The 11977-nt window shown below is 46.2% G+C and overlaps 1 protein-coding gene across 1 annotated transcript; it reads left to right on the top strand.

Annotated features, from left to right (window-relative positions):
• The first annotated feature begins 6915 nt into the window (after positions 1-6915).
• Positions 6916-11024, top strand: sox4b (SRY-box transcription factor 4b). The gene has a single exon (XM_079744021.1). It carries the CDS (start codon positions 7493-7495, stop codon positions 8741-8743), a length of 1251 nt encoding a protein of 416 aa, XP_079600147.1. The 5' UTR covers positions 6916-7492; the 3' UTR covers positions 8744-11024.
• The last annotated feature ends 953 nt before the right edge of the window (positions 11025-11977 follow it).

The following is an 11977-nucleotide window of genomic DNA, read 5'->3' as shown; positions in this document are numbered from 1 at the left end:
TCACTTAGATCTTAACTGAACGATTAACAAACGTACATGCTTTGTATTATGATAATTAAAGATCAATTTTCCTGTTGACTTATAATAGGGACCTTTTTTTTTTCATCCAACCACTGTGAAGCACCAATAGCCCGTAAGAGATACAACACGTTAGTCACTTCGGCCTCAGTCATTACAAGACTTTTTCCAACCTTAAGATATATAATGGGGCCCGACACATTTCCTTAGTGTGATTGATAACATTGATAACGTAATAATTAGATTGAGCATGGTGCTGCTAGTTCTTTTCGGTTTCGTGGTTTGTGTACCAAAGGGTCTATAACAACGTGACTACCGTCAATTCGAACCATTAAAATCCTTGCACATAAACTGCGGATTCAGCATGCATAGACACTTCACTGATTCTTAAATTAAGAAAGAAATCTCATTTAGAATTGTAACTGCATTTGAATGCCGTGCAGTCAAATAAAGAAGTCTTTTAAGCAAGCTTTGATTGAAGCCTTTTCCCCGTAAGGGTGGATTACCTTCAGCAGGAAATGTTAAAAACGTCTTGACAGAAGGTCTTTGTATATTCTTATCATGAAGGTTAAGGCCGCATTATGAGGCCAGATGAAAGCTACTGTGTAATAATTGAAGGAGATGTGTAACAGAAGCAAACACACCTCTTCACAAAGATAACCAACAACAAGGCTGTTTTATTAAAGAGTACACAGCTAGCATGGTCCTTTTTCACTGTGACACATCTCCTTTTCTTATTACTCAGAAGCAGAGCCCTGGAAGGCTCTAACATCATACTATAGTATACCACAGTGCCTCCCAACCTTCCTTTGTCTTATGAACCTCCAGAAACCCATCAGCACGGCCCAAGCACCCATCCATCAACACCAGAGCAAATTGATTTTGCCCTTTAACGAAAATGACTTTAATTTAGCATAATTATTAATGCTGTAATGGCCCAGGTGTAAAAATGAAAGAAGCTGAAGAAGCCATACTCGTTTTTATGGTCTAATCTTTATTGATTGGCAACGATCCGCAGACGTTATATTAAGTGCAAAGTACCTGGCACGTGCTCATCTACCCTCAGGAATGGTACCCAGCTTTGCGCAACCCCAGTTGGAAACTACAGAGCGGCTAAAAGATAACTTTTGGCTGAAAGTGTTCACCTGCCTTTTCTTTCAGAGTTCAGAAAGTGGGAACCACCGGCACTACACTTATCAGGTTACCACCAGTTTGCACCGTTATCTCTGGGAGTGTGTTTGCAGGGGGAATATTCTACCAAATCATTACCTCGCTGGGCCTGTCTCTGTTTGCTCTGACTATAGAAACAACCTTGACATGTGACAGATGCTCCCATTTTACCTTCCTTAACTGCTCAAATCCCAGCTAGCCACTTAGAATAAACTCTGGTGTGTGGAAGAGGTCGGCGGATAGGAGAGGTCCAACACACATAAACACACAAACACGCACACACATGCATGCACACACCAAACACATGCGAACGCACACACGCACACACACACACACACACACACACACACACACACACACACACACACACACACACACACACACACACACACACACGAGTTGTCCCACACATACACACACACACACACACACACACAAACATTAAGCACATACACAAACATACATACACAAGCATATGCACACTCACAAAACACCCATGTGCCCACAGACACATAGAAACACACACACACACACACACACACACACACACACACACACACACACACACACACACACACACATACCACCAATGATTAACAGTGAGGCTATAGGGACATACTTTGCAGCTGCTCTTTGGGATAAGATAAGACTTTTGACTGTGTGTGTGTGTGTGTGTGTGTGTGCGCGCGCACGTGTGTGTGTGTGTGTGCGTGTGTGTGCACGAGTGGGGTGCAAATGTTACTGGTAGCTCTGCCTTGGTCCCGGTCCGTCTCTGACTTGAAAAACACCTGTTCAAACAAAGCTTTTGAAAGAGACGAGTGAATAAATATCAGTTTATACATACAGTCAGCCGCCATCTGGCCGCTATGGAACCGGGGCTGTTGTAAAAAGCATTGTGTCGCCATCACTTTATCATCAACTTTGATGACAGGTGGGGGTGAGGGTGAATAACGCCATAAATCACATTGCTGGGATTAATGGGGTGGCTGGGTTTACGATCGGCCCCGCTTGTGTTTCGGTATCAGTCATCGAAAGGGAATATTATGGGATGAGCGCTTCGCCCCGTCAAACACGACTCCATTCCCGGTGTTCCCCTGCCCTGGCGCAGGGCTGGCAACGGTCCTCTTGAAATCAAGATGTTCCACATGTTGCACACGCTTGTTTACCCGTGCCCGCACATCGTCTATCACTTGGCCCTGCAGTGGGGCGAGCGTGCGCTTGTATCCATCTATCCGTCCGTCCGTACGTCTATCGGCTCTCTCCTCCTCGGTCGGTTTCGGATCATTACATCTTAAACATTAATGGGGGGCACAATTTGTCGGCTAATGATGGACATTCATTCTTAGGCGTTACTCCCAGAGTTGAACATGACAACCTCATCTTACCACTTGGAAACGTCTTCATTTGCCAAATCAATCCAGGGCCCGTCAGACCTGACAGACCTGTCACGTTTACCCATGCATCCATCCACCCATCCGCCTAACCGTAGAATATAACTCGCTCTCTGGCTGACTGTCTGAGAACAGATAGACTACAGCAATCGACCGTGGAGTGAATGAACTGTAGTCACCTGCACAACATTCTGAGAGGGTCTATTCCCCTAGGATGTCAGGGTGGTGAGGAGAGAGAGAGAGAGAGAGAGAGAGAGAGAGAGAGAGAGAGAGAGAGAGAGAGAGAGAGAGAGAGAGAGAGAGAGAGAGGTCAAGGGGGTGGGATGAGAGTGAGAGATAATGGGGAGGGTGAGAGTGAGGAAAGGGGTCGGGGGGGGGGAGTGAGAGAAGGGCTGGAGTGAGAGATGGGGTGAGTGAGAGAAGGGGTGGTGGTGAGAGTGAGAGAAGGGTGGGGGAGGGGGGAGAAGGGGTTGGGGGTGAGAGTGAGAGAGGGGGTAGGGGTGAGAGGGAGTGAACGGGTGGGGGAAGAGTGAGAAGGGGTGGGGTGAGAGTGAGAGAGGGGGTAGGGGTGAGAGGGAGTGAAGGGGTGGGGGAAGAGTGAGAAGGGGTGGGGTGAGAGTGAGAGAAGGGGGGGAGTGAGAGATTGGGTCGGGTGAGAGTGAGAGAAGAGGTGGGGAGGGGTGAGAGTGAGAGAAGGGGTGGAGTGAGAGTGAGAAGGGGTGAGAGGGGGTAGGGGTGAGAGTGAGAGAAGGGGTGGAGTGAGAGTGAGAAGGGGTGAGAGGGGGTAGGGGTGAGAGTGAGAGAAGGGGTGGAGTGAGAGTGAGAAGGGGTGGGTTGAGAGTGAGAGAGGGGGTAGGGGTGAGAGGGAGTGAAGGGGTGGGGGAAGAGTGAGAAGGGGTGGGGTGAGAGTGAGAGAAGGGGGGGAGTGAGAGATTGGGTCGGGTGAGAGTGAGAGAAGAGGTGGGGAGGGGTGAGAGTGAGAGAAGGGGTGGAGTGAGAGTGAGAAGGGGTGAGAGGGGGTAGGGGTGAGAGTGAGAGAAGGGGTGGAGTGAGAGTGAGAAGGGGTGAGAGGGAGAGAGGGGGTAGGGGTGAGAGGGAGAGAGGGGGTGGGGTGATAGAAAAAAAGAGGGGGGGAAACAAGAAGAGAGAGAATGAGAGGCAGAACAGGGATCTAGACATGTGTGAGAGAAAGAGTATAGCAGAGAGACACCATGAAAGGGGTGTAGATAGGGATAAGGTGGAGGTGGAGTTGGGGGGTGGGGGGTCGTGGTGGTTAGTGGGAGGAGTCTTAGCGAACACCTGTTGTAATTAGGGCTGGCACGCGACCCACTCAAACTCGCGTGGCAGCTGCGCCTTCCTCCAACAATAGCAGTAAAAAGAAAGAGAGAGAAAGCTGAAGTTTTGAAAGCACTACTTATCCTTCAGGCCGGCGCGTGTGTGTGTGTGTGTGTGTGTGTGTGTGTGTGTGTGTGTGTGTGTGTGTGTGTGTGTGTGTGTGTGTGTGTGTGTGTGTGTGTGTGTGTGTGTGTGTGTGTGTGGAGGGGATGAGAGAGAGGGGGAGGTCTATTCAGGTTAACTAAGGAGTCCACTTTGATGGAAGCAGCACAGAGCCAGAATGGAAGTGAATAGAGCTGTACGGGACACCTGCCCCTGGTATGCCTGTTGAATAAAAACCCTGGCTGCCTATCCCACAATCCTTCCTGGCCAGGTGCCTAGCAACCAGCTCTGAGGGGCTCCAGGATTGGTCAGACTGTAACCCCCAGTTGTTGCTATATCCTAACAACAGCAGAAGGATAGTTTGCAGTACAGTTGCGAATTGGGCCAATCAAGCCAAATGGAGAGTCAACCCTTTTAAAATGGAAAAATACAAACATGCGTTTATACTGTTAGGACACTTCATGCAGTGTAAGCTACATTGATTCATAGGAATTTAATGAACTGAAATGTTGTGAGTTTAGTTAACACTCTTATTTCCATTGTAGTTCTGCTCTGTGGCCACACAAATTGGAGCCCAATTACCTCCTTCTAGACTTGGAGTAACTGCAGAGGTGACTTTAAGATAATTGTGCCCAGTGAAATGCATCCACTTTAACGTAAGTGTAGTAGTGGGTGTATTTTTCCTTTTCATGCTAATTTGCTACTTTCTTTTAAAACGTTGACCATCTATTTATCTTTGTATTTATCACTCTTGAATGTTTTGATATATTAAGAAAACGTGTATTTCCTATCTGCAATTTTCATTCAATGAATTGTCCTTAACATGTAATGCATTGTTACAATCAGACTTTCAGGCCATACATTGCATTGTTTACATAATAAGTGTGATTGTTTATTACATTTCACTTCACTGTATTTCAATTTACATTGTATCAACAAACTCTGGCCTCCATGTTTAATTGTCTCATCTAGTGATCAACCTTAAACACCACACACACACAGCGCACACACGCACACGCACGCACGCACACACTCTCACACACACACACACACACAAACACACACACACACACACACACACACACACACACACACACACACACACACACACACACGGACACACACAGGCACACACAACCAGATGCACAGAGATGGCCATGTGCACTATAGCATTACTGCCATGCCTGGATGCCTCCGCTTTGGAACGACATTATGTAATTCACCCCTTGTTACTGTTTTGTATGCTCAATCTGAACTCTGTTACCCTCTGTAAAAGCCTCTTCGACTAACCTCGGAAATAGTCCACTCTGGTTCTGCGACGCCATCTAGCGGCAGACAAACAACAAGTTGGCTGCGAAGCGTCGAACCTCTGTAATGCAGGTTGTAGAGGACGAATATGTTACATAAATGAACATGTGCGGGGAAACAGCACGGCAATATACAATACAATGAACAATATAAAATACATGCCGTTTGAGGCGTAGCCCACATTTCCCTCATGCAAAGCCAATTAATCTGCTGGCTCGGACCGCGTATTCTGGACAGAATAACAATATAATAAATTATGTCATTAAATTCAAGTTATTGTGGCAGTGCACTCAACCTAACTTATTATAAAGTCCGTGGATATTAACGTCCCTCGCCCAATTCAATCCATCAGGATATTCTGACATGAAAAATAAACGATGTCTGCACATGGGGAAACATTTGCTTGTTGGCGTACAATCCTAAGATTCCCATCGTAAATAAATGGTTATAATGTGCATGTGAACTGTGTAGTGTATCGTTTTATTTAGCTGGTCTATAGGTTTCATGGTCTCTTGTTTATATTATTCTTCGGAGTGATTTCACTGAGTTAAGGGAGTTTACATGCCTTGCTCTCTCTCTCTCTCCTCTCTTCCCCCCCCTCTCTCTCTCTCTCTTTCTCTCTCCCCCCTCTCCCCCCCCCCCTCTCTCTCCCTCCTCTTTCTCACCCCCCTCTCTCTCGTCTCCACCCCCTCTCCTTCTTTCTCTATATCCCTCTGCCTCTCTCTTCCATCTCCCTCTGACTCTCTCCCCTCTCCCTCACTCTCTGCCTCTCCCCTTCCCTCTCCCCTCTCCTCCCTGTGTCTTGCTGTGAGGAGGACTGGGCGTGTGTTATGTGACAAAAGCCCGCCTGCCTCGTGTCCAGTCCCGCCTTATAAAACAGAAGGAGGAGAGAGGGAGGGATATAGTACGAGAGAGGCTGCTGAACAGCTCCAGAGCCTGAGCGAATCTTTCCGCACACTTTACCGTCTCAAGAAATAGCTTACATTTAAAAAAATAAGACACATATAATAAACACATAAATTGCGCATGCGCTATACGAGTTAACGTGTGCTCTTGAAGCGCTGCACAATGTCTTACGTTATAAGATATCGGCGGTGTAAACACGCCAAAGTATTCCCGATGGTCTAATAAACATACTAAACTAAACCCAATAAAGGGTTAATGTTTAGGTGCATGTTTCGTATTACTGGATTACCCGGGCCAGTATAATTGTATAAACAGGGCTCAAATTGCACTCAATGCTAAGTTTCCATATGGTAAAGTCGTCTCGGATCCTATATAGCAATAACTTAATGGCATACACATGGGCTGGTGGCGAGAGAAAGAAAAAGGTTCACAGCAGAAGCCAATGTCTCTTTAAAAAAACTAAAGTTTATCGCTGTATTCTGGAATGAGGTCAGACATGAGGCTCCTCATTGCACGCGCTGATTATTATTAGATTCCTTTTTCGACCAATCCCCGTCGAGGGGGCGTGTTTTGGCACCGAAGCAGGGTAGAAACAGCATTTCATTGGTCGAATTTTATCGCTGTTGTATCTTCGGAAGGGATAAAGCTGAGCAGGGGAGAAATTGGAGGCTGCTTGAAACTCAACTCGACTGCAGATGGAAGGCGGACAATATAACTGGCGTTTGTTTTTTTGAAACACTCTGTGACTCTCCCCACTCTCAGTCTATTTTCCAGCAGAGAGAACAGGGCTATGCAGAGAATATCAGTTACCTTACACACTTCCCGCGAAACTTGGAAGCCTTTTCAGCGCCAGAGCGCACAGTGTGGCACTCAGTCTGCGCGCGGCAGCTGTGGTGCGCGCATATACTCAGTCGCACGCGACTGAACAGACTTCATGAGACGCAAGACCGGCACACTGTACAGAGTGTGGAAAGTGGACATTTTCAACAAGCACGCGTACAATAATGGAATTGTACTTTTTAAGCGTGTAGGAGGATTTCCCCCAACTATATCGGACTGAAGAAAAACAAAACAAAAACAAGAACACCTCTCAGGACTGAATCATTTCTATTTCACTTTGTTTCACACTCAGTCCCGTCTATGAAGAGCGGAAAAGGGCTGAGCTTGCTATAAAGTGAACACAGGACCAAGAAACAGAAGTGGAGAGCGAGAAAGACAGAGAGAGAGCGTGAGCTCTGAGCCTTCCTGTGTAATTAAGCAGCATGGTGCAGAAAATGAGCCACACGGAGAGCACCGCCGAGGCGGTGCCGTTCTTCGCCGGGGATTCTAGCCCCGACTCCGGGGCGTGCATGGACCTGGACTCGGCCGCCTCTCCTCCCTCCCCGTGCTCTGTCGCCTCCTCGTCTGGAGACAAACTGGGAGAGAACCCAGCGTGGTGCAAAACTCCCAGCGGCCACATCAAGAGACCCATGAATGCGTTCATGGTGTGGTCGCAGATCGAGAGGAGAAAGATCATGGAGCAGTCCCCAGACATGCACAACGCCGAGATCTCCAAGAGGCTGGGCAAGCGTTGGAAACTACTCAAAGACTGCGACAAGATCCCCTTCATCCGAGAGGCGGAGCGGCTCAGGCTCAAGCACATGGCTGATTACCCCGACTACAAATACCGGCCCAGGAAGAAGGTCAAATCAAGCGCCTCCAAACCGGGTAACGGAGAGAAGGCGGACAGACAAAGTTCCAGCAACGGAAACACCAGCATTAAGTCATCCGCCTCAAGAAAGCACGGATCTAAGTCCCCCAACAGCAGCAAACCCCACAAATCACACTTTGCCAGCAGCAGTAGCAACAACAACAACAACAGCACCAAAGCATCCCAATTCTCCACCGAACACTCGTCGGACCACCACCATCACCACCACCACTCCTCTCTTTACAAGTCCAAATCGGTTTCCTCGACAGCCAAGCAGATCCCAGACAGCAAGAAGCCCAAGAGGGTGTACGTCTTTGGCAACGGGGGCAGCATTAGCCCCGCGTCGTCGGTCGCTGTCCCGGCCAGCCCCACGCTCAGCAGCTCGGCGGACTCCAGCGACCCCCTGAGCCTGTACGAGGACGGGGGCAGCAGCAAGGAGGAAGGGGGCGAGTCTGTGAGTGGCGGCAGCGTGGGCGCTCCCTCGGAGCGACACAGCCGCCACACATACGCCAACCGGCGGGCTGCCTCTCCCACCCCCTCCGGCTTCCACTCGTCCGCCTCGTCGCACTCCTCCTCCTCTTCCTCGGAGGACGAGGAGTTCGAGGACGACCTGCTCGACATCAACCCGAGCCCCGGCTTCGACAGCATGTCGCTGGGGAGCTTCGGCTCCTCGGTGCTGGACAGGGATTTGGATTTTAACTTCGAGTCCGGCTCAGGGGGCTCCCACTTCGAGTTCCCCGACTACTGCACGCCCGAGGTGAGCGAGATGATTTCAGGGGACTGGCTCGAGTCGACCATCTCCAACCTGGTGTTCACATACTGAAAACAAACGCAACGACACAAGTAGCCTATTACCTTGTAAGCAAAAAAAAAGAAAAATCAACCATCAACTGGGACCCCGAGCGGACTCGGGGAGTAACAAAGTTGGCTGTCCCAACCAGACGACCAGCGACCCTGACCGCCTGTCTCCCCCACCGCTGGGGTACCCGAGTCGCGCCACCACCAGGCGAACACGAGGGCGATTAAGTTGCTTTTTCGCCTCTTTTTTTTTCCCGGATTCGTGGACTGCGTGTGACTCGGAGAAGTACGCGCAGGGAGAGGGGAGAGGAGGAAGAATAAATGTCTGTGGGCGGCTGACGCCTGATTAGGACCGACAGAGTTCCTATTGAAAGAAGACTCTGTCTTGAACTGTTTTGAACTGAGCAACTGTGATTGATTTGCACGTAAACTGATGGCAAGGCGGGACGGTCCGCCTTGGTGGAAAAAGGGACATTTCAGATACACACACGGTCGCCCAAACGAACTTTAACTTCACGATGATTTTAGAGGTACAGACGCGAGTCCACGAGTTGTTAAAAGGTTTTTAAATGGTGTCACCTAATGTGGATTTGTGTGAGACAAGGTGGGTTGACATTTTTAAAAAGTCCGATATTTTGTCAAAGCAAAAAAACGCATGGTAGACTACTGTTCTTGTGTGCTGGGGGTTCTCCTCTGACTGTGGAGCAGTTCTTCTAAGTAGTATTAGGGTTATTTAAATGGGTAGATGGCGCCGCTCTTCTGTTCTTCTCTTTACAAAGGACATGGGGAATAATCACCAGCTGTTGCAATTCTTAAAACTTCAGGATTCAAACGCAACGTCAAATCTGTGCTGAACTTTATAGCCTACACTTTTCTCTACAATTCAGGACCAAAACTATTCCTTTAATGTTTTATTTCAGATAGCCTATTATAGAGAAATCCTCGCCGGTTTTTCCATCCTCTGAGCTTTGTTGTGTAGGCCTACATTTATTCAGATGCCATTTTATACAGGATGTTGTATTTATACACCGGGCCAAGCATTTTCGACCGAAATCATTTTTTTATTTTATGTATACATGGTCTAGTCATGTGTTTTCTTACAGTTTGTCTATTCGTCTGTACATCTGTCTGTCATGTTTCCTTCTCAGGCGAAGGGCTAGAGTTTTACAAACAATCTTTTTGAGTTATTTTTTATATTTAAATGTAGACTTTTGGACATTGACAAAGAGAGGAAACAGTTTGATTATTTTCTCAGTGTATTTTTGTACAAATCTATATCAAAATGGGGATGTCATCAATCGGTGTGTAGCCTACAAATACCGCTGTATTGGATTTCCTAATTTCAAGGATCCGGCTGGCTGGTTTTCAGTCTGAATCAGTCCACCATTCACGTTTACGATTCCAATCTGCTTCTTAAAGGCACAGTTACACATTTTCTCTGAACCCCGTGGAACATGTGCTCCAACAGCACCAGTACTATCTCGAGCAGCCACTCCTTTTTTTTGTATTAACTGTCAGATAGCTTGCCTATGACAACATTGGAGGAGATTGTAGCTATAATTTGGACTTTAATCTTGGCGATTTTTATTACATTTTTTGGAAAATTTGGTAGGCAACTGCTGGATTGAATGGTCAGTCAGTGAAACTATCCATCAATAATAACATCAAGCATATTCAAATTGCTGACTTGAGTTCCGCACACAATTAATTGTACTGCGTTTCTCATTGTATTTGAATATATAATCTTTTCTACTTGTCAGCTAACTATTAGCTAATAATTGTTTTAGTATCTTTATGGCATGGTGAATAGCATTTGTATTTCAGATTCAGGTTATTAGCTGTTGTGTTTAAAAAAAAAAGAGTTAAAAATGAGGAAAAACATTGAAATGTTGAATCAATCTTTGTATATTTGACTGTATCATAAAGCAAAAAGATTGTGTGTTTATGTACGTTGTTGCTATCAAGGAAAGGCACTGTCTAGAACTGCTATCTTTTACACATCCTTGACTTACGTTTAAGGTGGTCGTTCAGGACTCATTTTTTAATATATATATATGAAAGCATTTTTAAATATATTAACTTTATTTTTCATCCATCGTGTGCAATATGCTGTGTAGAACATTCATTTTTTATTGTCTCTAATCATGCCAGAAACAAAGGAAACCATCCTTTTCTTGACAGACGGGAGGAGGGAGAAACTCATGCCAGCTAAAATTGTGTCCATTTACTGCCTGTCAGATTGTTGATATAAAACTTGTGTACAGAACTTTTTTCAAGGAAGGAAATAAATATCAGCTGGAACTGAAACCTTAAAAAAAAACATCTTGCTTGACTGTTCTTTTTTTGATGACCTTGGTATTATTGGTAATAAGAGACATTTATTACACATAAAGGTGCTTTAGTGGTCATCTGAGGAGACTTGTTATGTGGCCCCTGTTGAGTAATGGGCAGGTGCATTACACGCTCACATGACAGACGATACTCCTCATCTGATCATGGGACCCAAACGGCCGTTGCTGATTGGCTGCGGTGGTAAGTGATGTGTGGTTAACACTTGGATACCAAGAGCCTTGTGATGCCACAGGGTGTATCAGCCCCTTCGATCGGTAACCCGAGCAAGGCTTTACACCATCAGACCCCACATAATACGTCGCAAACTGATTTAGAAAATATATAAAACACAACTGCCATTAAATAAGGTAAAGAAGCAAAACTAAGGAAAAAGGACATAATTGACACCAATTCTCCCAAGTCTATGAAACATAACTAACAATAGAAGCATGTTTTGCATGAATTAAGACTAAAATAGTCAAATGTAATGCTGGGAACAGTATCACATCCATATTGTTTTCAGTAATTAGTGCAGCAATGCTTCTCCAATTTACCTTAATGTGTTAAAATGAATACGAGGTAGGTGGGACCAAGAAGCACTATTAATACTACATCAAAATGTAGCCCAAAATATAGTCAATTAAAATGACCAGATGGTTGGAATTAAGTTGACCCTTGAGACTGGCCCTATTTGTATCCTTCTTTCTCATTTCTAATTCCCCATTCCACCAATCAAGCCTATAAATGAAAACATATCTGGGTTCAAACCCTAAGGGGACGGTAAGCTAGCGCGTACCCACAGCAATCTAAATAGCATACCAGGGTTTATAGTGTTGTTTCACATAATGTAATACCTATAATGTACTGCTTATGTATACAGGGAAGTAGCGCATAGTCAGGCAGACCTAAACACTCAATCACAGCATTC

The sequence above is a fragment of the Pollachius pollachius genome (assembly GCF_949987615.1).
Source record: "Pollachius pollachius genome assembly, chromosome: 1".
Classification (NCBI taxonomy): Eukaryota; Metazoa; Chordata; class Actinopteri; order Gadiformes; family Gadidae; genus Pollachius; species Pollachius pollachius.
The sequence above is the reverse complement of the archived record's forward strand: the minus strand, read 5'-3'. Positions and strand labels throughout refer to the sequence as shown.

Bases quoted from the DNA above. Each gene is read 5' to 3' on its own strand.
- sox4b (XM_079744021.1), top strand. From the start codon at position 7,493: ATGGTGCAGAAAATGAGCCACACGGAGAGCACCGCCGAGGCGGTGCCG.